The sequence below is a fragment of the Protopterus annectens genome, chromosome 17.part0, assembly GCF_019279795.1.
Source record: "Protopterus annectens isolate FY-2018-M chromosome 17.part0, PAN1.0, whole genome shotgun sequence".
NCBI classification, from domain to species: domain Eukaryota; kingdom Metazoa; phylum Chordata; order Ceratodontiformes; family Protopteridae; genus Protopterus; species Protopterus annectens.
The window spans coordinates 125,566,642-125,593,683 of NC_056751.1; the positions used below are offsets into that span (position 1 = coordinate 125,566,642).

The 27,042-nt window shown below is 39.3% G+C and overlaps 1 protein-coding gene across 1 annotated transcript in view; it reads left to right on the top strand.

Annotated features, from left to right (window-relative positions):
• The window catches only part of LOC122791800 (low-density lipoprotein receptor-related protein 2-like), a 1,119,352-nt gene that overhangs the window by 220,522 nt on the left and 871,788 nt on the right, over nucleotides 1-27,042 (top strand). Inside the window, exons 5-6 of the mRNA XM_044059752.1 lie at nucleotides 10,190-10,300; nucleotides 10,376-10,585. Coding sequence (XP_043915687.1) covers nucleotides 10,190-10,300; nucleotides 10,376-10,585 — 321 coding nt within the window. The remainder of the gene's footprint in view (nucleotides 1-10,189; nucleotides 10,301-10,375; nucleotides 10,586-27,042) is intronic.

Here is a 27,042-nt window from a genome sequence, read left to right on the forward strand (position 1 = left end):
TCTTCTGCTTTGCCCTTTGGACTATCTACTGCTCCAAGGGTATTCACAAAATGTCTAGCTCCTGTGATTGCTTTTTTTCAGGCTCCAATGCATTCAGATTTTTCTTGGGTGACTTCAGGCACCTTCTCCCAGTTGCCTGTTACAGGCTCTGGGGTCTGCCCTGACTGTCAGGATCATGTTCATCTGGGCTGCAGTATTCAGACAGTGGCCTCTTCAGCTCCAAAGGTTTTTCTTTGACACTTCAGTCTTCCTTTGCCTGCCATTCCAGCCAGGGAGTTTTTCAGGCCCTAGGATTATTCATAGCCTTTTCTATTCCAATGCTCCCTCTTGCCAGACTGCATATGCAGAGACTTCAGTGGTACTTTGTCAGTTTGGCTTCAGCATTGCCAGTGCCTCTCCTCGTCTCAAGTGGGAATTTGTGTGGTGGATTGAGCAACTTGCCCTCAACCCAGGCCTGCCCTTTCAGATTTTGGTTCCTTAAGAACTGTTCTCTTCAAACATGGGGTGGGACCAATCACCACAAGTTGCCTCCAGTTGGATCTCTTCACGCCAGTCAGGGGGTCTCATCAATCCTCACTTTAGTCTTAAAGTAGTGATGGGTGCTAAAAAGGATCAAAACCCTGACTCTGAAGACCTGCTCATGATTTTACTGGAGGCAAAAAAGCCTGCAACTAGAAATTCTTGTCCAAATGGAAAAGATTGTCTGGTGCCATGCTCATAGCCAGGACCTTCTTTCATTGGGGGTTTCTCTGGTTCTTTCCTAGTTGAGTTGCTCCAAACTGGCTTGGCCCATTTGTTGGCTGTTTCTGCCTATCTGCCCTTGAATCCTCCTTTGCCTTCCTGTTTTTGACAGTTGCTTAAAAGTATCCTACATATTAGGCCCCCAAGGAAGCCTAATCCCCCTCTATGGGGACTTGTTTTTGAAAAATTTACTCAAGCTCTTTGAGCCTGCAGTTGCAGCTTTTCAACACTGTACCTGGATGAGACACTACTTTTACATCTGCTCAGATGGTTTGAGCTTCATGCCCTTAGGGCCATTCCTTCTGTTTTCCAGACTCCATGCTAATCCTTTTATACCAGAGGTTGAATTGTCCTCACAGTACAACTCCCCCCCCCCCTCCTTAGTCTGATAGTGAGAGGGTCCTGCATACCTTGGATTTCCACAGAAAGCTCAGGTATTTGGATAAAATGAAATCCATTCACAAGTCTGACCAGCTTTTAGTTTTTCATCCCAGGGTATTAGGTTTGGCTGCTTGTAAGCAAGCCATCTTTTGGATATCCAAGCAGTGTCCTTTTGTTTTTGGCAAGTCTGTCTACTTCAGTTAGAGCTCATTCCACTAGGGTTCTCCTGTGATGCTTTAAGGGTTGGACACATTATGTTTAAGTTGCTACTTGGTCTTCAGTTTATATCTTTACTAAGCATAAGTTGGACATGGTTTCTATGGCTCTTCTCGTTCTTCCACCTCATTGCTTCTTTGAGCTTTTGTACTTTCCTCAAGCTGAATACAGCAGTGATAGAGGCCATAGTACAGTTATGTAAAATCTTACCAGAACAGTAATGTCCTTCACTGTTGCAGTATTTGGTCCCTTCCTCCATCCCCTTTTTATTTTAGAGCTTTGCTCTGGTTACCCTCCCAGGCAAAGGTTCTCCCTTTTCCATCTGCATTATCTCCCTGTGGATGTGCATAACTTCTCCAATGAAGACTATTCACCACTTAGGCAGTTTAGTTCTGGGTAACTTTGTCCATGTCCCCTTATGCCTTGCGTCCTATACTAGGACCATACATGTGACATATGGTGCATTATGTAAAGGCTGTGGTATACTGGCCAGAATTTGGCTTATCCTAAGCAGGAGATTCCGTAGGAAGAATACTGCAACAGTGAAGAGGATATCTATTGTAAGATTTTACACAGCTGTACTTCCCAAAGGAGAAAGGACCTCTAGGTACTACTGGAGCTCTGGTTGGGTCTAAATTTGTTATAGAATAGTTATGGTATCCAAAGTTTTGCCCCATCTCAAAGCAAATGATTAGATGCAACTCCTCCCCACCAATCAGTCTGGGAAGTTTAGCAGCCAGTTCCATTCACAGCCATGCCCTTGAGTTATCTTCACAGCCCCTGTGTTCAGAGTGCAAGGTAGTAATCACAGCTAACCGATAAAGGGGATCAAGGTGTTCCCATACCTAGACTGGGTGCTTACTGCCAACAGTCCTTCATAGAAGCTGGAGACAGCTCTGCCTATCCTTGGGCATTTACATGAACTACCAAAATTCTGTGCTACACTCAAATCACCTTTTTGATGCCATCTTGGCATGGTCATGTTAGGACCCCCTATTAAACTTTGCCAGCATGAAAACCCCATTAGTACAAGTCTTGGGCCTCTTGGCTGGCAGTTTCAGTGGTACACTATGCTTGATTTAACGCTAATAGTCCACTGAGTGTCCATTCAGTAGTCTCGGCAGACAAGCCATTCATCTAGCATGGTCCTACAAGAATTTGAACGGATAGTTGTCTTCCACGTTTCTAAAGGAAGACCTTTATTCACACTGGTAATGGATGCTTCTCCAGGATATGGGGGTCAGCATTTCAAAGGACAGGTGGTCCAGAGATCTTTTAATCTAAGGCCAGCCTTCACTTCATTATCCAAGAAATGAGGGCAGAACTAATGTAAGTTTCAGTATCTGTGGTCCTCGGGTGCAATAGCTGTACAAGTGGACAATTTAGTCTGGTATATAGAACTGCAAGGAACCAGATTTTTTTCCTTATGCAGAAAGGCCATAAGAGCATGGCAGTGGGTGGTGGATTTAGGTGACCTAGTAGCAACATTCTGAAGCCCAGCTGACTACTAGACAGGCCCAGCAGGTCCATTCTGCTGCCTCAGTCCCTTAATTCAGTGGCTATCACTGGAGGTAGAGCTTACTATGACTCATTAGCCTTTCCTGACGGTGCAGAATGTGTTCCTAGTTGCCTCACGAGGCAATCCACCATGGATGATCTGTTACTCTGTCTTTTGCCTTGCATCTTTCCTCTAACTCCAAAGCATTCACAAAAGGAGTTTAACTTTCAAACCTCAAATGATCCCCCATTGCTCCATACTGGCCTACACAGGTTTGGTTACCTTCTGTTAAGGCTGCATTTGGGAATGTCCTCCTGTATCTGAAGCTGGATTTTTCTCACCTCTGGTCAACGTCATCTAGATCTTCATAATGGAAAAACTGCAGTTAAGTTTTAAGCACCAGACATGCTACCCTTTCAAAGAATGTAGTCTGCATCCTGTTGGCATTACAGAAGCAGTCTTTTGTGTAAATGGAAGTCTCTGGGCAGCTAGTGAAGGGTTTGATCTTTAATTTCATGTCTGAATATTTTACAATTTGGTGGAGTAGCTAGAGCATTGCTCTAAGAGCAGTTGACTGCCATTTCCAGTTACCATCAGATATCTGAACAATGCCTTGAGCTTCTAACTGTGCAGAGCCTTCACCCATTTGTAAGACCCTACTGTTTCCTGGGAACTAATTTTCGTTCTGGAAGAACAAATGCTCTTCAAACCAGCTTCTGTAGACCAGGTATTTATGGAAAAATTGCTATTTGGTCTGATTTCAGAAAGTCCTGCTTAATCCACTTCTGCACCATATTTACTAGTCATGGGTAGAAATGGGAGCTAGACCTAAGACTCGTTTTGATATGTCAGCACCCAAAGGTACTGTTAATTTTCACTAACAATGGAAGAATGGCTCAATAAGGACTTTAATATTAAATTTAAAACTGACAACAGAATGCTGATTTAGGAAATGGTGATTCTTACTCAGTTAAAATTGGTAAATTAAGTAAGATGTTGCACAAACATAGGATTTTGAGTATAGAAAATGCCTATCTTGAGTGCTTAAGAAGGGAAATAGTCCCAAAAGGTTTAAGGGTTTATAAATACCCAAACAATGTGCAAATAGGTACACAGTTTTATGACAGTTTAAAGTGTTTAACAACTGTGGCTTGGAAATCATTAAGCTGATTATACATGACAATAAAAACAAGCAGACTATTTTAAGTAAAGAAATAGAGGAACTTGATGCACACATTAAGGCGGATTTATTCTGTAGGATAAGGGAAGAGGGACAAATATTTTGAATTAAGGAAGGACACAGATGAGAAAAGTGAAGGGATTATTCAACGAAAAATGGGTAAACTTAGAAGGGATATGAATGAATATGAAAACAATATTAGCTACCCTAAACCACCCCAATATTATAAGGAAACACGACCCCTTAACAAAAGAATGAATTTTTATAGTAATAGGAAATTTCAGGAAAATAAGGAAGAAGAGTGGTATGATAACTCATATGATGTGGAATTCCCCCCTTTAGGTGAATGAGTTCCCTGAGTTCAAAGCTCAAAACAAAAGGAAATTTTCAAATGAGGGGGGGAGAAGGGGGAGGGGGAGATTTTACTGAATAATACCCCCAGACCCCAAATAGGTGGACAGGATCCCACATGATCACATTATAGTGGAACAAAATAAAATTTCAAGGTTTTACTATATACAATTTTAGTAACTTGGTTTTGAACACGGATTATTTCACTTTGCTTAGTAAAGGACTAAAATATATCCCTATGCACAAAGGGGATTCAACACGAACTATAATGGACATTAAGCTTTTCATGAGAAAGATCAATTTGGAAGTTTTAGGGACTAGGATGGGTTTTAGGAAAGAAAATGGAGTGGAAAATGAATTATCTACTTACAAACCCACCCCTTATACCCCAACTCGGGAACTTTGAGAGTGTTAATAAATGAAGTAAGGAAGCAAAAAGGAGGAGTTAAATATAAATCTAAATTTAACCTGAGTGAAAAAGAATATTTAACACTCAAGGAACTGAGTAACAACGACACTGTGAGGATGATGAAACCGGATAAGGGAGGGGGTATAGTAATTATGGAAAGGATGGAATATGAAGGGAAAATGAATTCCATTCTTAGGGAAGAAAACAAATACTCAGTGGTCTCCAAAAACGAAGTCAATATGGCATACAAAAAGATAGACATTATTCTCCAGGATTTATTAAACGAAGAAGTGATTGATAACAAAACTTTTAATTTTCTGGAGGTGACTAGACCAAGAATGGCCACAGTGTTTGGTATCACGAAAATCCACAAAAGTATTGAAAACCCCCCACTTAGACCCATTGTTGCGGCGGAGGGTTCAAAGACAGTCCCTCTGGCCAAATTTGTTGCTAAAACTAAGCATATATGGGTTAATAAGAAAACTATAAAGACTCCTGGGAATTCTTGGGAGAGTTAAAACTTGAGTTATATAATGAAGATGCTTTGTTCATTACAGTTGATATAGTAGACTTATTTGGAAGTATACCCCACAATGAGGGAATGGATTTATTTGAGGAAAGTGTATTTGAAGATACTAATTTGAGTCACGAAGACAAGGTTGCTAGTATCCTAATGGACACAGTCCTCAGATACAATTTTATTACTTTTGATGGTGAATATTATCACCAAAAATCAGGTGTTTCTATGGGGGCAATATGTGCACCTACTTATTCAAACATTGTGCTGGCTAAGTGGGAAGAAAAGTTTGTTATAAATTCTAGTTTCAATACATATTGGTCAATGTACCACAGGTACCTGGATGATAGTGTTTATATGGACAGGTGGTCTTGATAAGTTCTATGAATTTTTAGAATATTTGGGTCAAACCACAACTTTTTTAAAATTTACATAGTCAACACAGAGTTTCTTGGGTACCTGGATGTTGAAATATATAGACAAGAAGGAAGATTTGAAAGTAGGATATATAGGAAAGACACATGTGAATTCTTTCCTATATTATAGTAGTGCCCACCCCCTACATAGTAAAACCAACATTGTTAAAGGTCAATTTGTAAGGGTCAAAAATGACTAGCTGTGAAAGTGACTTTGTAAAGGAGTGTGAAAAACTTGAAATTATGTTTTTGGAAAGTGGGTATCCTAAGGACTTTATAACGCGTCTAAGAAACGAAGTAGAGAAGGGTAGACCACAAAGATAAGCCCATTCTTGGGATAGGAGTGTAAAAAAATAACCAAGTAACAACACCTATGGTGGGTCAGAACCCATTTTTAAGGGGTCTAGTGGTAGAGTATAATGGAGTTAATAATATAAAACGGACTCTAATAAATGAATGGAATAAATTTTCCTTACTAACAGATATAGAGGAAATAGGTGGAATGTACCCAAAATTGGTGTTTAGGAACTCTTGGAACATTAAGAATATTTTAGAAAAAGGAGTCAATAACACTAAGGGAATGAACAAAGGTAAATTGGGTACATATAAGTGTGGGAGATGCCAACAAATGTCCCTTTATTAGTAATAAATGTGAAGTTTATTTACAAATTAGGAAAAGAATGTTAAGAAGCAAGGGGTCTTATAACTGTGAAAGCAAGGGAGTGGTATATCTGGTAATGTGTGTAAAAAAAAAAAAAAAAAAAAAGTTTCTATGTTGGTAAAACTGAGAGGGGTCTCAGAAGGAGAATGTATGAACATTTTTATGAGATTGGAAAGGGAAAACCAACTAATGCACTATTTAGACACTCTCAGACCTGCAAAGAATACAAATATGAATTTTTTGTGCTAGAACAAATAAGACCGGACATCAGAGGGTGACCTTGGGAAGAGATTTTGGAGAGTAAGGAGCTATGGTGGCAGATTAACCTAGAGGCTGGAAACAAACCTGGGTTAAATGACACACTATCAATTTCCTCATTGTTAAAATTGAGGGCTTTGAAGATATAAAAAAATTTTCATTCAAAAATATTACCTCAGTTACCCATTAGAGGGCACTCACACAATTTTTTGTATACACTGTTTTTTAAGCATATTTTTAACAAACTTTTAATATGAAATTAAATTTTTATAATTTATCAATTTTATACATACAGTATTTATTTATGTATTTATTTTAAACACCAATGTTTGGATTATATGATGGTGTTTCAAAAATCACTTCACTATAAGACGAAGAGTTACAAAAAGTAAAATTTTACATACTGTGATACTTCCTGAAACAGGCATTAATATTTAGTAGGATGCTTCTGATTAGTCATTTTGAATTAATTGATGTGGTTTTATTGGATTTTAATGTTTGTCCACTTAATAAAATTATATAAATGTATATGAGATGTAATGACACTTATCTGATGAAGTCCTGAGTGTGAGGACGAAAACGCGTTGTGTGTACTGAAGTTACAAGAGCGTTGATATATTTTTAACGTTTGTGGAATTTTAATAAATCTTTTGTGGAGACATCTACAGCGACTACTTGGTCTTTTGGGCACGATCGTTTTTCTGGTTATTGGTTTGGTTTTAGTGCCTTTGCTGCTTTGTTTGTGATATTTACTAGTCATGCCATATTCCCCGTAAAGATGGCTTCTGAAAATATTAACCTGTTTAACATTCAGTATTTCAATATTTTATATACTTCTGTTAATGTGGTTACTACTGACAGCACAAGTATGCACAAAATTGCTTTTTATAACTAGAGGATAGAGTAGTGCATTGCATTAATGTGCAAAAATATTACTAATTCATGTTACTTCCAGAGCTGCTATTGCAGTTATCAGTATTGCTTAATGTTGCTACACAGGAAGGAAGCTGTACAGCTAATATGCATTTTGCCCTTTTTCTGAGTACTGAGCCTGAGTGGTAGTGAAGTAGCTGTAGCATAACATGCAGATTCAGAGAGCTGTATTTTGATGTAAATTGCAAACTATCAATAGCTTATTGTGGTGAAGGTTTGTCTCTTGCTTTTGAATTGTGTGCACCCTCAAGTATAACAAAATTCAGAGGGATTTCACCTGATGGAGCAGATGTACTAAATCAGTAATCTTGGTGGATCGCCCCTCTACTTTGCAGCTACCTGTTGATTATCATGAATTTGTAAATGTCACTATTGACTTCAGGATCAAAGGTTCTACAGCTCTGAGCTAAAATTGAGATGGTAAAATACTAAGCATATTGATGGCAGTGGGGTGCCATGTCTCCAGAAGAACAAAAGGTATATGCTGGACCTCCACTTAACTCTAACAGTACATCAAAGGTGGAATGAGAACCCCCCCCCCCTTAGTGCCAGCAGCTGCATAGCTGTTGGAAACTGGCAGTAGTAATGCAATTTAGGCTGCAGTCCATAAAGGCAACTACCATCCCCAAGAACTACAAATGAATATTTAAGAAAACTGTAAACTGATGCTGCTCTCCCTGTACAATAGAACAAGATCACACTTTTCCTACTTTTTCATTTTTTTTCCTGCATCCATTCAACATCTTTAGCAGGGAATTTTTTTTAAATGAAATATCCAAAGCTTAATGTTCCAAGAAGGCAAAGTAACTCCCAAACTGAAAGATGAGTATGCCCATATGAAAACATTGCCCACCTCCTCCAGGAGTGTCGCTCGATTGGGATGAAAGTGGAAAAATAACCAGTAACTTCTGCTATCATACATGCACAGTAAGCTTCCTTACCCCTGTCCCTAAAGCATGTCTGTGCACATCACTTTTAGACTGGGACAAGACTAAATGGCTGCAGTGGTCAAACATACACAGCAAGTCTTGCCTCATTCCATTCAAAAAATGGCCACCTGTAGTCATGTTCAATTACAGCCTCTCCACTGTTTATACAGCTGTTAAATGAATCTATAACCACAACATCTGTCGGTTACATCCAGTTTGACTGTAAAGCTTCAGATGACTACTGGTGACTAAATATTCAATGCTCACAACCAATCATAGCCCCACCTATGTTTCTTGTATACAAAGATGTCCTTTAAAAATGAACATGCAAGTAAGCACTCCATGGAGAGCTATGGACTGTAGTGACTAAAAGCCACGAGGCACCCAAAATTGGGTTATAAATGGAATTGTCCACAACACCTTAACACCAAACCAACAAGTAGAGACCAGCAAACTCTTCCAAGGAGCATATAAAACTAGTTTTTCTGATCCCTTGGAACAGTTTGATCTCTCTGCTTGTTCTTGGGCTAAAAATGGGTTAGTGCTAGACTAAAGCTGCTAACCTATTTTATTACTCCCAATATGGATTTTTGTTGGATTTTTATATAATTGGGGGAAGCAGAATTTAATCCCACTGAATGTTCCCCCCCCTTTGCTTCCTTGGTACATGGCAGGTTGATTTCATGATACTGCTGCAGTTCTTTCATCTGAACATTTTAGTTTAATCACTTATGAGATGACCATTGGAGGCAGCCAAATCGCGTCTGCTTATCTTTGTGGTTTTGCATCCTGCATTGAGAGTTGCAAATTTTCAAGCCAGAAAGGAATAGATGAGGCCCTGCAGTGTTACCACTGAGCTTTAATGTAATGTATGCTCTTCCATATGAAAAACTGCTTTAGTAAAATGAAACCAGAAGTGTAGGGCTCAATGTTTATTAAATATGTAATTATATGGCAGGGGCCTCCAGAGTGGGTGGAGGGTACCACTTTACATTTTTCAAATTGTAGCCTGTTTTAATGCTTCACTTTCAGTTTGTGTTAAGCTACAAATATAGCTTTGAACAGTGGCTCTAGTTTTTGAAGCAAAATGGTCTCTGCAGAATGCAGTTCATGCTTTGTAGTTAAATGGACTTCCGATAACTATTCTAGGTAACACAGCAACTGTTTTAGTAAAACATGGGGCCACTGTTAAGGAGACAATGTGCAGATTACTGTCCTTAGTCCTTTCTAGTACTTCAGTAACAGACTAAACTTAAGTACACAGCCTCTTCGCTGTTGGATCTAAATCTTTGTACTACAAAATCAGGATTAGTTAAGCTGTTGTAAGTTGGTCATTGAAATGCTTTTGGAAAATGGAAGTGAAACCTGCATGCATACTGGTGTCCTTGTCTTTAATTTACCATATAATTAGTGTTGATTTTGATGTAGCTGATCACATCTACCTTTAATATGCTTGGGCATGGAGCTTATAAATGAGCTTTCTGCAAGTATGTCTAGCAGAACACTCAAAGTTCATCCTGTCGTACTAAATGTTCATGGAATTCAAATGTGGTGAACTGCATTTTAACAAGTATGTATTTTGCTGTATTCTGCATGTTTTGACCTATTGAGGTTTAAGTTTTGGAAGGTAGGGCAGATTAGTCTATGGTTCATTTTTCAGAAAATAAATTTAACTTTCTATTCTTCCCCTCTGCTGTAGATGAGTGCTTTGCAAATGGAACTTGTGGCCTGCTATGTGCAAACATGAATGACTCACTTTTTTGTAGTTGTGCAAATGGTTCTAATCTTGAGACGGACTACACAGCATTAGGTAAGATCCATATCTTAAACTTGCTAATCAGTTGGTCTATAGAACAAGTATCTAAATTTTTAATTAAAATTTTAGATAACTCTACGTTGCTGTTGGTGGCAGAAGCCGGTCATCTGTTACTACTGGATATAGGAACTGGGAAGAAACAACCCCTTTTATCTGTTTCTGGTTCACCAGCGGTTACGGAATATGACATTATGAGGAGCACTTACTTCTGGGTGGATGATGACAAAACACTGAACATCTACTCGGATGGTGAGGAAAGTGGAAAAATCCTTTATCCAGGTAATGTTCCTTTTAACTTGATGGATCTCCTTTCTGCCTGCTCTAGATATCACATGTACTAAATGTAGCTGGTAATGTATTGTATACATATTGTGTGAATAGATATACACACCTGTACTGTGTAATTCAAGTTGATACTTGTTCAAATGTGCACATTACAATCCAAAGCAGTAGCTTCACTGCAGTATGTTAAATGTTCTTGAATTTTCACGGATTGTATTTGAATCCTGGTTATTGATACACTTTGTGAAAGTATGGAATAAGTTGCAAGAACCTTTTACTTAGTTTTGAATGATAATGAAACCAGCTTTCAATATGGGTGCTTGAAGTTTTGTTTTCCATCACTACCTCGGGTAGTTACTGCTCCTGTGTTGTGCAGTCTGTTGCATGCAGAAACAGTAATATGCCTATTGTGACACTGTGCTAGAGTACCTGCAATGTAATGTGGTATCTGATTCCACAACTACATTTGCAAGTGTTCAGTTTCATGGGTTTACTGTAATTCAGCTAATTTTCTTAAACTGCTTAATACAAGCTTTATAGAGCTTTAATCTTGTAAAAAAAATCTGCAAGGCTGAATTAAAACATCCTTAAACTGGTCACAAATTGATTAAAGGGCAGGTTCATTTTCATGTCCCTGACTAGTTCTACACTTTCTATACCTCTTTAGTGTCGAAGTGTCTCAGGCTTTCTCATAACCTTGTTCCTGGTTCATACAGACTTTGCATTTTCATAAGGCACCACATCCATTGGTACAACTAAGTACTCTGAAGGCAGTATAGCAGCATCTTACTAGGGTTCAGAAGTGACCTCTAAATATGAAACAATGACTTGATCTGTTTAAATTGCTTTACTTTGTGATCACTCCTAAAGATCTGTCAATGCTGTGTTCAAATGTAACATCACTGAATAACCTGCCTAAATGATTTCAATATTGGCTCATCACCATATTGATTCTGCTGCTCATTGTAGGCTAAATTCTCTATAGTAAAGGATAGATTCTAAAACTGTACCTCTGGATATTTTTGGATTGAATGTTCACATCCCAACAAATTCAGAAGACTAGTTTATAAGCAAGCTCTGCAAGTAATTTTACATGCTCTGTTAATCTTGTCCTGCTGTTTTACTTGGTTTCACCTTTATAATTTAATCTCCTTTGCAGTTCCTGTTCTAAGCGCATTAATCCTATATCCTTGACTAAAGTGCCTTCGGGGCATGGCTTCAGTATTCTACATGTTTTTTGAAAGACTGGGTGCTTGGCACCATTGCATTGTTGCTGTAATAGAAAATTCTACCAGATTAGATTCACCAGCTTCACAAAGGTACCACAGTACACACTTTTAGCTTGTTTAAAATTCATAAATATGGTGTTGGCATTCAAGGCTTATCTATATGCCTGATTCTGATCTACTGTTTAGCTAGTCTTTGAAATGATTTTGGATAATTCTTACAAAATTCTACAATTTGAAGTGAGGTGTTCTAGCTTCCAGGTTTGTGCAGTCAGCTTGAATTCAAAACAGTCTGCATTTCTCAAACTTGCACAAGATCCTCATCAATCTAGGTTTTATTTTTAGTTTAAAATGAAACTAAATATGAAACATTCCATATTTCACAAAGGCTATCAAATGGACAGCATGGAAACCATAAAAGCAAGTACTAACATGCAGCAAGTCACCAACAGTGAATCATTGTGTAATGTAAGCAAGCTTGACATGAAGCTTTGTGCGTTAACTTTAGTCAAATGTCCTGTGTTGGAAAGTGGCTGTGATTTGCACAGAGTGCTGCTTGCATTTTAAGGACCATTTACTAAGTTGGCCACTATCCTTTCTACCAATAGATTACTGTATGCCAGTTCCTTGGTCACCCTGGCCTCTTGGTGTCTTCAGCAAATGGAAGAAAAAAAAATAGTAATGTAAAACACAAGTAGAACCAGAACGAAAAGGCAGCTGGAAAACACGTTCTACTTTGAGCCTTCTGTGTGCCTGCTATAAACTGCCTGTAAATGGACATGATGGTGGAAACCTGCTATGCTCCCCACCTCCAGTTCCTACCCATTTGCTCTAGTTACTTTTCACATGCCCATCACCTGTAACACCCCTTCCTTCCCCCTCCCCCAACAGCTTTACTATTGTAAACACTCCTGGTTTTATGTTCTATTTCTCACTTAATCGTTATTATTCCCAACATCCTCTTTCCCTTGCATACTGCTTCTAACAGTCTATTCCTGCTAAGACCCTTCCTCAACATATCTATTCTGGAGTTCAAATTTTTATTTCCTGAAATAAACCCTCACTATATCTTCACTACATTCTCATACTATTTGTCATCAATAAAATAGAGAACTTTAATGCTACTCCTCTGCTTATCCCCTCTCATACTGAGCCATCTTTATCCTACCATGACTCCAGTAGCTCCCAACATCTCTCCATCTCTGTTCCAGCCATCTAACCAGACTTCCTAAACTTTCACACATTGCACCAAACCTATTTTAATGAAGCCCTTAACCTTCACCCCAAATATAGACTGAGCTGATTTATCAGCCAAAATAAGATTAAGTGGAAGAATACTCCAAAAAAATCCATAGTAATCCAACATCCTAAAATCCTCATTCACCCCAGCCTTGGCTATTACAACCCCATCCAGATAATTCTCTTACACAGAATGCTCTAACCGTACAACCAATTCCCCACCCCAGTAATCTAACTTTTGCTGCCATAAGTTTTAAAATCAAAGTACTGAATTACATGCTGTATTTACTCAACATAAGCCTGATAGTCTGGCTATAACTTTGCTGAAACTCTGCACAAGTCTCTGAAATTGCACCCCTGGCTATAATTCTATCTCTAACGTCTGTAGAGAGGAAAGCTGGTATTGCTTTAACATTTCCCACTACCACAATTGTTTCCTATTACAAAGCCAAGCTTCATGCTCTAAACCTGTCAGAACAGACATGCAGTAGCTGGACTTACAATACTGAAGGTCTGTCTTTGCCCCCCTTCTGGACCTATATTCCTGATTGTCCCTGGGTTCAGAGTGGTAGGTTGGCTTGACAAATGAGGCGCAGTATTGTGCACTTGGGGCTTTCAGTTAGTGCTGCGTTTGTCGTGCCAGTTGAGCTTCCGAGGCTCAGCTTGTTAAACTACAACAAAAAATTCAGTTCAGAGCTTACTTTCCTGAAAATGTGAATAAATGTATTACTGCTCTTTACATACATCCTGGTGACAATATAGCTACACTGGAAAATATCCTAAATCACAAATCCATAATTCCGCAAAGAAAGCAAGTGTCATTTGGTTGGACATAACTTCTCTTATATCCAGCATGAACTTGTATGTCTTACACAACTAATAGCCCCGCACATAGCAAGACATCTAACTCCATGTTGGATTGAACCCTAGTATCAGACATGATTAAATTAATCACCACAGGTACATCTGATGCCATCTAATCTATACAAAGACATCTGGCATCCACTTAAGCATGTTTGCAAAACAAAAAAGTCTGACAGGTTATATGTTCAGCCCAGCAATAATTCACTACAACAAACATTCTAAAACCATTCCCCTTGGATATTGTAAATGGAATTCAGTACAACTTTTCTAAATAGCCTTTCACTTCCTAGTAGGAAGAGATTAAAACAAATGCAGTTTGGCTGTCCAGAGTAGAATGCTAATGCAGGATGTAGAACCATGTGAAGAGTAGCAAAAATGACACTCAAATGTCATTGCTTGCAACCATAGTAAAAAGCCAACAAATTACTATTCTGAATTAGTTTAAACCATCTTAAATTCCGATCAGTTAAAGAAATCTTGCATCCCATGAAAGTTAACCCTGACCCTTCTCTAACTCGCACTCTAAAGCAATAAGGTTCAACTTATTTCATTGTATAGCATCCCTAACAAAGGAATCCCAGCATTTAATCCTGTTCCCCTGCCCAACAGTTGTATCTCACCCAATCTACTTTCACCTTCAAACCTGTGCCCTTTTCCTACATAAAACTGCTCTTAAACTCTGTGCTCCATTTCAGCTGATAACCTTCCAAGTCAGTACCTTCAGCCAGTAGCATTGCCTATCCTGTCTCAACCTTTATAAATGGGTTAATTCAGGAATCCCGCATTCTTTCACATAAATGCTCATCCCTCTATAAAATGGAAATTAGGATATTGCTAACATTTTTAAACTTGTAGCAGTCTCATCCCTTTCTCCAAAATATCTTTCAAAAACATCTCCTGGTGGAATTCCTGTCTCCCTTGCAACGCTGTTTTCAGCTCTCCAGTAGAATTGACTTCTAACCTTTATCTCTAGCTTTGACAGTATCTGACAAACTAGGCTTCTTATTTCTAGACTTTTTTAAAGCCATAGACATTTTGCTACTACAAACTTCAGATGTCTTCACTAGATCTAGCTTGGCACTCTTCTGTTCTTCAAAAGCTACTTGTCCAATAGGTATCTGACAGTAAAATGATCAGCAGTGTTTCACAAAGCTCTATCTTTGGTTCCCTTTAACATTATCATGAACACCATGCACACAGCTGTACAAGGACTCCCTAATATAGTACACGGAGGACTCTGCACTTGCATGCAAGACAACCTAGTGCATCTCCAAAATTTACTTGAAGCTAGAGCAGCCACTGAAACGTGTGCAACTCACAACTCAGGCTCATACTTCCAAAACACTATTCCCCAAATCCCTTCCTCATGTGAAAAACATTCAGCGCCTCAACCATTAAGGTTTTATAGTAAATTTGGGGATGATAGTGATGCTTAGAACCACTAAAAGGAAACTCCAAAAGGCATTGCTTTCAGGCACAAAGGGGCCACCAAAACCAATCCTGTTTAGTCATACTCTTTAATTTTAATGCATGATATTGAAGAAAAATCAGGAAATGGCTTTTTGTGCTTGCAAGCAATAATACTTTCTGGGTTTCCTTACAGTGGTCCAAAGTTACTTGGATTCCCTTGGCCATTTTCTTGGTATGGTCATGTGCTTAAACTCTACCTGCATGTACAAAATTCATAACTCCCCAAAACTAGGGTTGCTTGAGAGTCCAAAACTCTCCAGTGCAACAAACTACTTTCCACTAACAACCTCCCTCACTACTTTTTGGTGCTTCCATTTTTGCTAACTTACAGGAATCATAAAAAGCAGAAATTGAACAAGACTAAAAGGTACAAAATTTTGCATCATTCGAACCCACCACTGTATAGCAGTGAAGCCTAAGTTAGCACTACTGCATCAACTAACGCTTTTTACCACCTGTAAAATTACCCAGCATAAATTTGCTTTTCTGGTACTAAATACCATTCTTCAAAACTGATTCCACTCTGTCGTATTTTAATGACCAAAACGTTCTGTCCACAAATGTAATCTATTGTACAAGTCTGTACTTGTATTATGTTAAGGCCTGGAACTCATTACCTGTAAATCAGGTCAATACCATCCCTCTAGTCCATTAAAACCATTCTGAAAGACTTTGCTAGACAACCTGGCTCTGACTCCTGGATAAGCTATATCTGTAAATACGAACTAGTACCTATTCATATCTTACACCTTATACTCCTTTACTTCAGTTTCTCTCTCCTGACTCTCTAAGCATGTCATAACCCTGTTTTTCACTTCTCATTGCAATTCCTGTTTAGTATTGTACTACGGTTAATTTTTCTAAACTGGCTAAAATTATTTCTAAATATTCACTTGAATCTGTTAAATGTCAAACTGTCTAGTTTGGTATAATTTAAACACTAGATGTGTTTGCATTGTTGGAGCTTGTAAAGTAAAATGTTTGGAGCTCTTATCCCATGTCCTTTGCTGAAAATGGGTACCCACCTAGACACTCCCATTAAATATGCCTGTCTGGCCTGTCCCAAGTTATCACCATTTTAATTGGAGTATCTCTTGCTTCCCAAAATAGTTCAAGAATGTTACTAGAGCTTGATTTGTCTATTGTCTCGCAATTACTACACTATTGATTCTTTTAAATTAAGTCAAATCTTGGGTTCATTGAAACTCTTTTCCAAGAGATTGATTCTTAAGCAGTGTGCCTGCTTCCACAGCCATTTTAGATAATGAAGCTTTAAATGTTAAGCTACAAAGAGGGGGAAAACTCTTTGTTAAATGGGGACAGGGCAATGCCTTTTTCAGGAAGTCCTAGTTATACACAATACATGGCCTACAAATTCTGTCCAAGAAAACAATTTGGTTACTCATAACTATTAGTAATTTTTATGACCCTTGTAACGGAGGTACTATCAAGTGACACTGAAAACCAGGATAACCACCCTAGGCTCCACTATAAGCATGATGCATTTCTTAATGCTTTAAGAGCAGCTACTCCCCAGTTACCTGTTCTGAGATGGTCTGCACATTACTTTGTACAGGAGACCTGTTTATTGACATTTTAACCGGGTTAGTCCAACTGGGCTTGTGGCACATTTTCAGTGGAGACCAGAGGAGAAAAGCTCCAATACAACAAAAAAATAGTTTACAAGATAAAATGCCAGAAACTATATATATACAACTTTGTACTTGTGCATTCATCATATGGAGATTAGAGATAAAAATTCTTAGTCAAGGAAGGATATTAATAGTTGAGCAGGATAACCAAGTATGTACATTATTTACATTAATTCAATAAACTTCAAGAACTTCAGCAGTGGTGGTTATTTTAGTAATGTGGAATTTTGTGAGGTGGAAGAAATGTTTATGTATAAAGAGAAGGGGAGAACCAGTAGATAGGGGGAGTTAAGTTTGGGCTTGACAAGAGCAGGTTTTGGAGTTAAGTAGATGAAATTTAAGTTTCTCCTTGAAATGAGATGGGTGTACTATACTGCATATTTCTCTAGGAAGTTTATTCCAAGCTTCGGCCATAGAGTAATTTGTGTAGAAGTTTGCCCACTGATTTTTTTGGGATAGTATATTTGTAGTAGATGCTGGTTAGATGTCCGGAGGGTATGAGGCGGAAGCAGCAGGTTTATAAAGAATAGTGTGCATCATTTGAAGTTGGGCTAATAGATGTGGGAGTTTTAGCCAATTGAGAGAGTTAAGAGGAAGGCAGTGTTGTAGGGAGAGCCTGTGATCAAACTATCTTATGATAGGTTTGCTGGAGTTGTAGGGTAGTAGTTTGTATGTGAGCACAGGGGCAGCGTAGAGAAGTGATGGGAGAAGTAGAGCTTGAGCAAGGTTAAGTTTGGAGTTAATCTTTTGTGGCGGTATAGTAAACCAAGCTTTTGATTTGTCTTGATGCATTGTAGTATGTGTAAGATGAAATTGAGTCCATCGATAACACCTAAATTTGGTGTGGGATTCAGGTTTGATAGCGTGATGTGAGACAGTGATAGAGGATTTGTGGTGAGCTAGAGATTGAGAAAGAAATAGTAATAGTTTGGTCTTTTTAGGGTTTAGGATGAGTAGATTAGTAGATAACCAGCTTTCTGTGGCTAGGAAGACCTGTTAAGTGAGGTCTTGGAGTTCAGAGATGTTTGAGGTAGAGATCAGAGTAGAATCATCTGCGTATTGTGTGAGGGAAGATGTACTGCAAGCTGTATTGAAGATCATTGGTAAAAATGTTAAATAGAAGGGGCCCTAGGATGGAGCCTTGTGCGACCCCAGTTGGGACAGGTAAGAAAGGAGAGGAAGAGGAGCCATTTTACTGATTGTTGCCTACAAGATAAGTAAATGGAGAACCAGGCAAGGGAGTTGGAACTCAAATTGAGGTTAGCAAGTTTGTCTAGTAGGAGAGTATGGGAGACTGTATCAAAAGCTTTAGATCAAGGAAGAGACCAGATATCAATTTATCTAGGGCCTCAGCAATGGCATGAGTGAAGGATAATAGGTCGTAGTTGTGCTGTGGTTGGGACGAAAACCATGCTGGGTGGGACTGAGCTGGTTGATCAAGGTGTTTGAGTAGTTGTGAATGAATACATTTTTCAAGTATCTTGGGGGGGGGGGGGGGATAGAATGGCTATAGGTCGATAGTTTGATGGGTAAGTTGAGTTACCACTCTTATGCAAAGGGATAGTGTAAAAGGATTTCCATAGTAGTGGGACAGTAGATTCTTGTATAAATCTGTTAAGTATGGATACTGGGTAGGCAATGGAGTCTGCAGCAAGTTTAAGGAGGGAGGTTATCTGTAGAGAGAGCAAGGTTTGAGTTTTTGGAGAAATGGATGTAGGAAGTGGAAACTGGGTGCAAGGAAAAGGGGGGTTTGTTGGATGGGTTGGGAGGGGTGGTCAGGAGTAGGTATTACAGCTGGGAGGCATGAGTGTTTGAATAGTTTCAATGAGATGTATGTTGAGCAGAGTAGCTGTTTCAAGAAGAGGTAAGTTAAGGTAAGGGGAGGTTTTTCCAGGGGAGCCAGGAGATAAGATTTTATTAATGGATGTCCAGAACTTTTTTAGGGTTGGATTTTATTTAGTTGGGCAGTGTTATAGGACTTTTTGTCATTATTGGTATGCTTTTTAATGAGATTTCTCAGACATTTGTAGTTTAATAGGGGTAAGTCTTTAGTTTTTATCCACGCTTTCCATGCTTTGTCCCTTTCAAGCATAAGAGGTTTTTTGAAAGCCAGGGGGCATGGATAGATTTTAGTCTGATTTTCCTGGAAGGGGCGAGAGTTCAGGGTGTCAAGGAAAAAACGATTAAATCTATTTGGCATCGTTGAGAGGGACTTGCTTGAGGATGGACCAGTCTGTGTATGATAAGATAGAATTAAATTGGGCTAGGTTGAAGTTAGTTTGTGACACTCTCTAGTGGTGAGATTTGGGTAGTTGGAGGGGGTGAAGGACAGATGTAGGTGGTCACTAAGTTGGTCTGGGCGAGTTGTGGGGGAATGGTATAGTGAAAGGGAGTTGGTTAGTATCCAGTCAATTATCGAGCCAGTTTCTATGTTTATGTAGATGAGTTGGAGATTATGTAAGCTGATAAAAACAATGTAGATTTATACCAAGTTGGGGAGAGTATTTTCAGTTTGGATCAGTCTATATTGACATCACCCAAGATGAGGGTTTCATGTGTTTTGTTTTTGGGAAAAACAAGAAAATTTTCAGAATTGGTAAGTTTCCTGGAGGGTGATATAGATGGAGGCAATAACTAGTTTTTTTATGGGTGTTGAGGTGGTAATTAAGAACTAGGAGTTCTGCTGGATGAAAGTCAGGGAGGGGTGAGAGAAATGGAGAGGTTGAGTAAATTTGAGTAAGATGGCTAAACCACCTCCTTTTTTTTTGGTGGTCTAAGTGGTAGATGTTATAACCTGATGGGAGTATTTCCTTACTTGAGATGTGGCTTGAGCCATGTTTCAGATAAATGTGTGGGGTAGTATGAGCTAGCCATGCCTGGAATTCAGTGATTTTGTTGGCTAGGCTCTGAATGTTGAGGGCATATATGGATAAGTGATTAGTAGGTGCAGAGTCTGGTAGAGTGGGCAGGCAGAAGGGAGAGATGTTAGAGGGAGTAGGGGAGGTAGTGGCTAAGGGAGGTGGGTGGTTGAAGGGAGAAGTTGAGGGGCCAGGGTTGGTGTGGATATCGCCAGATGCAAGTAAGCTATTAAAGCTTTGTAGTAATGGCAAGATGTAGTTTATGCAATTTAAGTTTAGGTTTATAAGTAGGAGGGAATGCTTGCACTCTGTATAGTTTGTGATAGCATGATGTGGGGAGGTTGAAAAGGGTGGTGGAGATATAAAAGACGGAGGTTACATTATGATTGCTAGTAGTACAGGTAGAGATATTGTGCTAGGAAGGTACTTATAAGCTGAGAGTAGGAGAAGAGGTTGAAATTATAAGGGGTTTCATTAATGAGTGGGAGGGGAGAGGAGGAGTGGCTGTGGAAAAAGGTTAAACTAAAGGAAGTGATGTAGAAAGGGCTAAACAATGGAACACACACCCACAGATTATGGAAGCACAAAAGGAGTTCATACCAGAGATGTAGCTTGCAAGAGTGGCAGCATTGAGCCGAAGTAGTTCAGCTGAATCTTGTACACTAGTAGTTTCAGAAACATGGTTATAAGCTTAGTAGCACAGACTTCTGGAAATAATGGATCTCAAAGGATAGACATCCTGCTCCACATACAGCAAAGTAAGCTACAAATACCATCCAAAGCCATCAAAAGATTTTACTGTCTTGCAAGCCAGATCAAAGCAAGATGCCAGCATTTTCTGGTGCATAAAATTACTGGATGACAGCAATGACCTCATAGCTATACCATCCTATAAGGCCATGGCGAATATTTGTCATTGCAATGTATAAAACATTTTCTCCAACATGCAACAAGATAAACAATGCCTCTTATTGCAAAAAATTACCTTCCTGACCAGTATTTGAAAACTCAAATCAGGCCTTAAATCAGTCCTTCCTGACCCTTGAACAAGTTCATATTAACAGTAAAATATTGCGTTTGTGTATTGAACTTAATCTGGATTAGATTCCTATCATTCAGGCTTACAGAAAACCCATTTCTGTGGCCACATCTTTTGCCAAAGTCCTTGTGATACCAACACTTAAGGCACTGGTCTAAGCAAAAGTCTCAGTCTTGTGAATTCTCCCATGTTTGTTTCCAGCTCTTCAGTAGATTTTGGTATAATTAACCTAATATGTGGCTTTTAATTGGTCTTACTCTGCCAACTGGCAAAGCTAGGCAGTCGATAGATGTGCATAGCATTTGTGTGGTTATCTCTCTACAAGAGGCACAAATCGTTAATTCATCCTTACTGATGGTCCTATGTCTTCACCCAAAGCCTCTTCACTGATCTGACCAAAACCTACCTCAGTACATTCCATCTTAATTCTCCTTCAGTGCCATGAAAGACTTGGATTTTCTGTGGAAGACTAGTGACATCACAGGCACTCCTATCAAGAACCTCTACATTCACTGGCATATGGCATCTACTGGCATGGACGTCTATTCCATGTCATAATTAACCCACTGACTTTGACTAATCTATTTGTAAAGTTCTAGATATGGAGTATGACCTTGATTTGAAATGGCTAATGTTTATACATATCAGGTTTGTTAGCTAGGCTCTGAAAGGTCATCCACACTATACCTTGTGTGCCTAGCAAACTACATTGCATTACCAATAACTTTAAATGGTCTCATTTTCAACTGGAAAGATTTTCAACTAAGTGGGGACATTGAGGTAGAAGTCTGTTCTAAACCACTAAAAATTGAAAGCCTTGCATGCTTGCAAAAACTACCCATCTTTAGTGAGTGGCATGGAGTCTATTAAAGGATGTCCCAAGTTTTCTTAATGAGGTTTGGGTGCTCGCTGTTGACATATCCTAGCTTTGACAGTTGCTTGTTGCAGGGCATGTGATCCGTCCATCTTTTGGCTGGATTCCTGTCTTACATTCTTCCTCTTCCCTAAATCTTCACTCTACATTCCCTCACATGTAATTGAGCCAGCATAATCTATATCTATGAAACTGTGGCTACTTTGGTTTCTGCTCTGTCACTTTTCCCCAGTTTACATTCTACCACCCATTGCAAATGTCTCCTCTCCCCCTCATGCTGCCTTACTCTAACTTCACTGCTATACAGATGAAATGGTCCCACTTTTGCACACCTTACTCTTCTGCTTTGGCATTGTCGCACTGCCAATCTTGTTAGCTGCTGCACCTCTGGCTTTGACCTCAGTCACTCCTTCCAAATTCTTTCGCCCACTTGCTACTATAACTCCTTTCTGTTTTATGACATGAGCTATCCTATTCCAGTCTCCAAGTTCCTGTCTGCTTGTAAGACATTGTGTACAGAGTTTTGGTCTGTTCCTTCTGACCTACTTGCAAATGTCTACAACCAGTATGAGCAACAGTGGACTTTATACTTGACTTGAGAGTCTGAACACTGTGCAAGTCTAGTTTGTATGTGGCCTGCACTAATTCTACCAGTGTTTTTCAGGACTTGCCTATTGAAGGAATGACCAAATCAGTTTTCTTGGGACCCTGCCATGTCTAGGCATGGCCAATTTTGCTGTTCAGCTTCTCCACACTCATTGCAGATCTGTTGCATCCTTACCTGAACTGCTAATCTTCCATCTTTGTTCTGCATATCCATCCGTCACCAGCAATTTCATGCATGTGACCAGAGTTTGGCTGCATACTGCCAAAAATTATGAATGTCCCTTTCACCTTTGTACACTGGCACTTTCTCCAGTCATCTGGGATGTCTCCCCATACCATGAGTAACCCCAAGTGCCATTTCTCCCTTAACTTAACCAACGTCAGTCATGTTTGACTGAATCTTCTGCATTCCTAGACTTCATTTTTCTTGATGCTATACCTCATGTGGTTCTTGTAAGCTGTGTAGGAGACAGTAAGCTTCTGCAGGTTTTTTTTACAAAGTACTCATCTGCCTAAATCCTCATGGTAAGCTACTGTGTACTTTCTGGCCATTTTATAAGCTTTTTACTAGAGTTTAAAACTGTCTAAACTAGTGTCTACTACATGTAGCTTTAGAAAACTTGCGCTTTCCACCTTTTATAAGTGGAACAGTGCAAACTGTGCCTTTCCAAAGTATATAGGAGTAAATCTTTGAGGGCTGAGTGCACTACACTTTTGACTGGCTTAAGCCCACAAGGGTAATGGCATGTTTCAATGGTCAGGCTCCTGTAACAAAGCCTTGAAAGACTAGACAAAAGGTAAGGTCTTCACGAAACATGAGTGCCCCCTACACTTCAGTTTTAAAGAGGCTATCCAGCCAGCAAGTTTTTACAGTAGGTCTGTCCAGCTTGTATGTAAAAACATCACCTTCATTTGCAGGTTCAGGATGGAAGGATAGGTTGGCCTTCCAGTGACCTTTTCCTTAGTCCCACAGTCAGACTGGGAGGTAGCAGTTGTATTAGAGCTTTGGTATCCAGACTGGACAAATAGATCCTCTACACTATTTCAGAGCAACCTGTTTTGCCAGAAGTCTAATACACATTCATATTTTATTAGCTTAAAGATTGTTTCTTCATCACATTAATGCTTGCTTTTTGATCAGTTTGCATTTTTATAAAGGTGTATAGATGTTTGCTATGTATATGACCATTGCCTAATGTCTTGTATGGCTACATTTGCTTAATGTAGCATTCCCCTGTTTGACTCGCTAGTTAAATCCTGCATTCATGTTATCCCTTGGTGCAACTCGCCCCAAACTTTGCATGTCTTGCCCATTCACCTTTTATGCCCTAAATCAGTTTTCAACCAAGCTACACATTCTGCCCTTACTGCTAAGCACTTGTTTGTTTTATAAATATTCATCTTATTACAAACCTCCATTGCAACCTCTGTATGGTTCAGCCTGGTCTGAGCCACACTTCCTCCTTTGAAGAATAAGGGTTTAGTTGACTGTTTCAAGTGCCACAGAAAGGCAGTACTTTTAAAGTGGTTTCAATTGGATGGAATTGAGCTTGTCATGTAAGTTTTAAAAAAAAAAATTTCCATTATGGAAGTGTTGGATATGGAAAGTGTGCATTTGCATTCCACTATGATTATACTACATTTGAGATTTCCAGTAGCTTATTTCCACTTCTGATTTGCACATGTGCTCATCCACATCCTCCAGAGTAGCCAGCATTAATGGTCTTCTTGCATACCTCAGAGATTCACTTTGGATGGTAGCCCACCAGCCGGTCAAATCTCCGGAATGTGCTGTTACAGCAAGGGAAGTCTGTAGGCAATTACTAAACTGGCTTCTTGTGAGACTCTAAATGAAAAGGCAACAATATACCCTCAAATAATCTGGTCTCTGGATATTACACTTGCAGATCAGTAAAGGTGTTAAGCATGTACACTCAAAATGAACTTTATCTTGGCAAATGCCAAGGCTCTAGATTATACTTCAGGTTGGAAAGTTTGGGGAGACAGCACCTACAAATTTACTTCAGTGTAACTGGTACATTGCAGAAAAACTGCCAGCAATTTGAGGGAATTGAACTATGCAAAGCCTCAGCCAGCCTTTCAGGACAACAATCACTACAGCACTTGTAAGCCTAGCCATGCAACCAGAATATGACCCACAAATTTGATAGTTATTTTTACTGACTGCCTTTGTCCCTCAGACTGGTGCCAGAATAGAAGGTTTTTCTGTACCAGTCTATTGATCCAAATTGCTCTTTAGGGAGGAATTCTGCTTTACATGGATGGGAAGTCTTATTTGTTGGCAAATTTTGGGTTTTTTATAGTATTTCTGATGCTGTTTTTGCAGATGTGCAAAAGGTTCATCAAAATGGGGTCCAGGGTTGCTGTGTACCAGGCAAAGGTCACCCCTCAAGTCTGACAAAATAGAGAAGCCTTGAAATGGTCAGCATAGGACATAGTTAACTCCCTCCATTTTTGTAAGGAACCTTACAAGTGATTGTATACATCAGAATTATTACATAGACATGGGCATCCTTGGGCAGTCAGGCTGGCCAGAGATTGAGAAACTGTCCATTCATGATGGCAGGTTCTTACTGTGTTAGGGAAGGGAGTGGGTTAATTTGATAGGACTGTGCTAGTAGTGCTGAGGCTTGTTTTGTGTAGGCCAAGGTTGATGAATAAGGCAAATTACCTGCAACTAACAAAGTAATACAGTAATACAGTGCAATTAACCAAAAGCAGCACAGTTTTTTCAAACTGCTAAAGTACAGACAGTATGAAAAATATAACCAAATATGTGGAACCCTTGTGCTTCCCATTACAGATAGACCAGGTAAACACCTATTGCATCCAGATGAATAGTCCCAGTCCTAATGTAAAGGCACAGTAAAGGACTGTCATGAAGTGCTACCTCAAACTTTGATATGGATACAGCAGTATACTTTAAACAGCTTGTAAAAGTGATTATTGAAAAAGTACTTGTATTTGAGCCAAAAGCCACTTAATTGTACAGAATTTATAAAGGCACTAAAATCAAGAATTTTATTTGTTAATCGGGTTGGTCCAGCTGAGCGTTTGGCTCATTTTCAGTGGAGACCAGAGGAGAAAAGCTCTGCAGTGAGAATTTTTGTCCATTTACTTACAAACCATTAAGACACTACCATTTGGAACTAATTAAACAGATAACATTTACAATAAATCATACAGAAAACCCTAGGATGTAGTCTTTAAAACTTGCAGAAAACACTGGTACAATGTCCATGAAAGGAATAAAGCATTCATAATTCTTTGGTTATATACATATGTACTAGAGGCATAGCATGGGATGAAGTGGTTAAACAGAGATAGAGGGGTAGAAGTTAGAGAGCAGATGATGAGGAAAAAAGATGGGAAGAATAAGGAGGGGGGAGGTATTAGAAACTAGGGAAGGGTAGTTCCATGGAGGATGACTACAGTGGCAAGTGGTAGTTTCATGGAGGATGACTACAGTGGCAGGATCATTTGTTTTAGCTGAAGTCCTCCAGCTGTAAAACTACATGCAGAAATTGTGTTTCCCAACTCAAACAGACCAGGCTACCTCTGCACTAGATGGAAAATCCACCAACATCTTTAAAGTGCTTGGTAGAGTAGTGTAAAAATACACTACTTTATCCAGCAGCTAGCTAGATAATGAATTCAGAGCAAGTATATCCATAGAACAATGAGGCAAAATGCACTTTCTCAGTATAAGCACCAGGAAATGCAAATCAAAGTATTGAAAGCAATGTAGAACGGGAGGAGTTGATTAAGCTCAATTTAACAATAGGGGCAGGCAGCTCTAAACCAGTTTAGAAAGATGAACAAAGGGGAGAGTGAGTGGGGGAAAACTAGCAAGGAATTGCTAGCAGTGCTTTAGTTTATGCAGGCTTGGTCTTTTCAGGAAGACAAGGCCAGAAATTTGCAGTATAAAGTATCACTCAATTTAACCAATGAAACCTGTAAAATATGCAGGTTAGATAATTGAAGTCTCTCACATAGAAGAAAAACACCAGGCTAAGCGGATTTCTTAAAACAAAATGCAGCAGGTAAAACCGAAGGTATCTTTATCACTCAGACAGTTTAGGTTCCCTTTCCTCACCCAGCAGGGAATCTCCTGCAGTGCTGTAGTTTATGCAGGCTTTAAGTATTTTCAAGACTGCATTTCCATGATTCTTTCCATGGCTTTGCAAATGAGACTAGGACTAATCTGTCATTCCTAGGATTTGTTGAAGGTTCCCCTTAAGGGGGGGTTGGTCGCAGTCCATATGCCACAAAAACTATTATGACTATAAAGGACTCAAAGGGTCTAGATTAAATCTAGACTGTTCAGGATGCATCCTGGGATGTTGTATGGACCCGCTGTGGTGGCATGGCTTTAGCAAGTGCATGCAGTACATGCTCCTTAGTTGGATGGGTTATGTTTAAGGGTTTTTTGTGGGCTGTTTGGGGATAAAGTTGGAAACTAATTTTCCACTAACACGTGTTGCTGTATTGCCATGCTTGGTGACACCATAAGCAAGCCAGTTCGGCACATTGCTGTGTGCTGCCCTTGACACTTCTGACATAACCATAACGCTTTTTTAAACACCTATATTGAATTGCCACTTG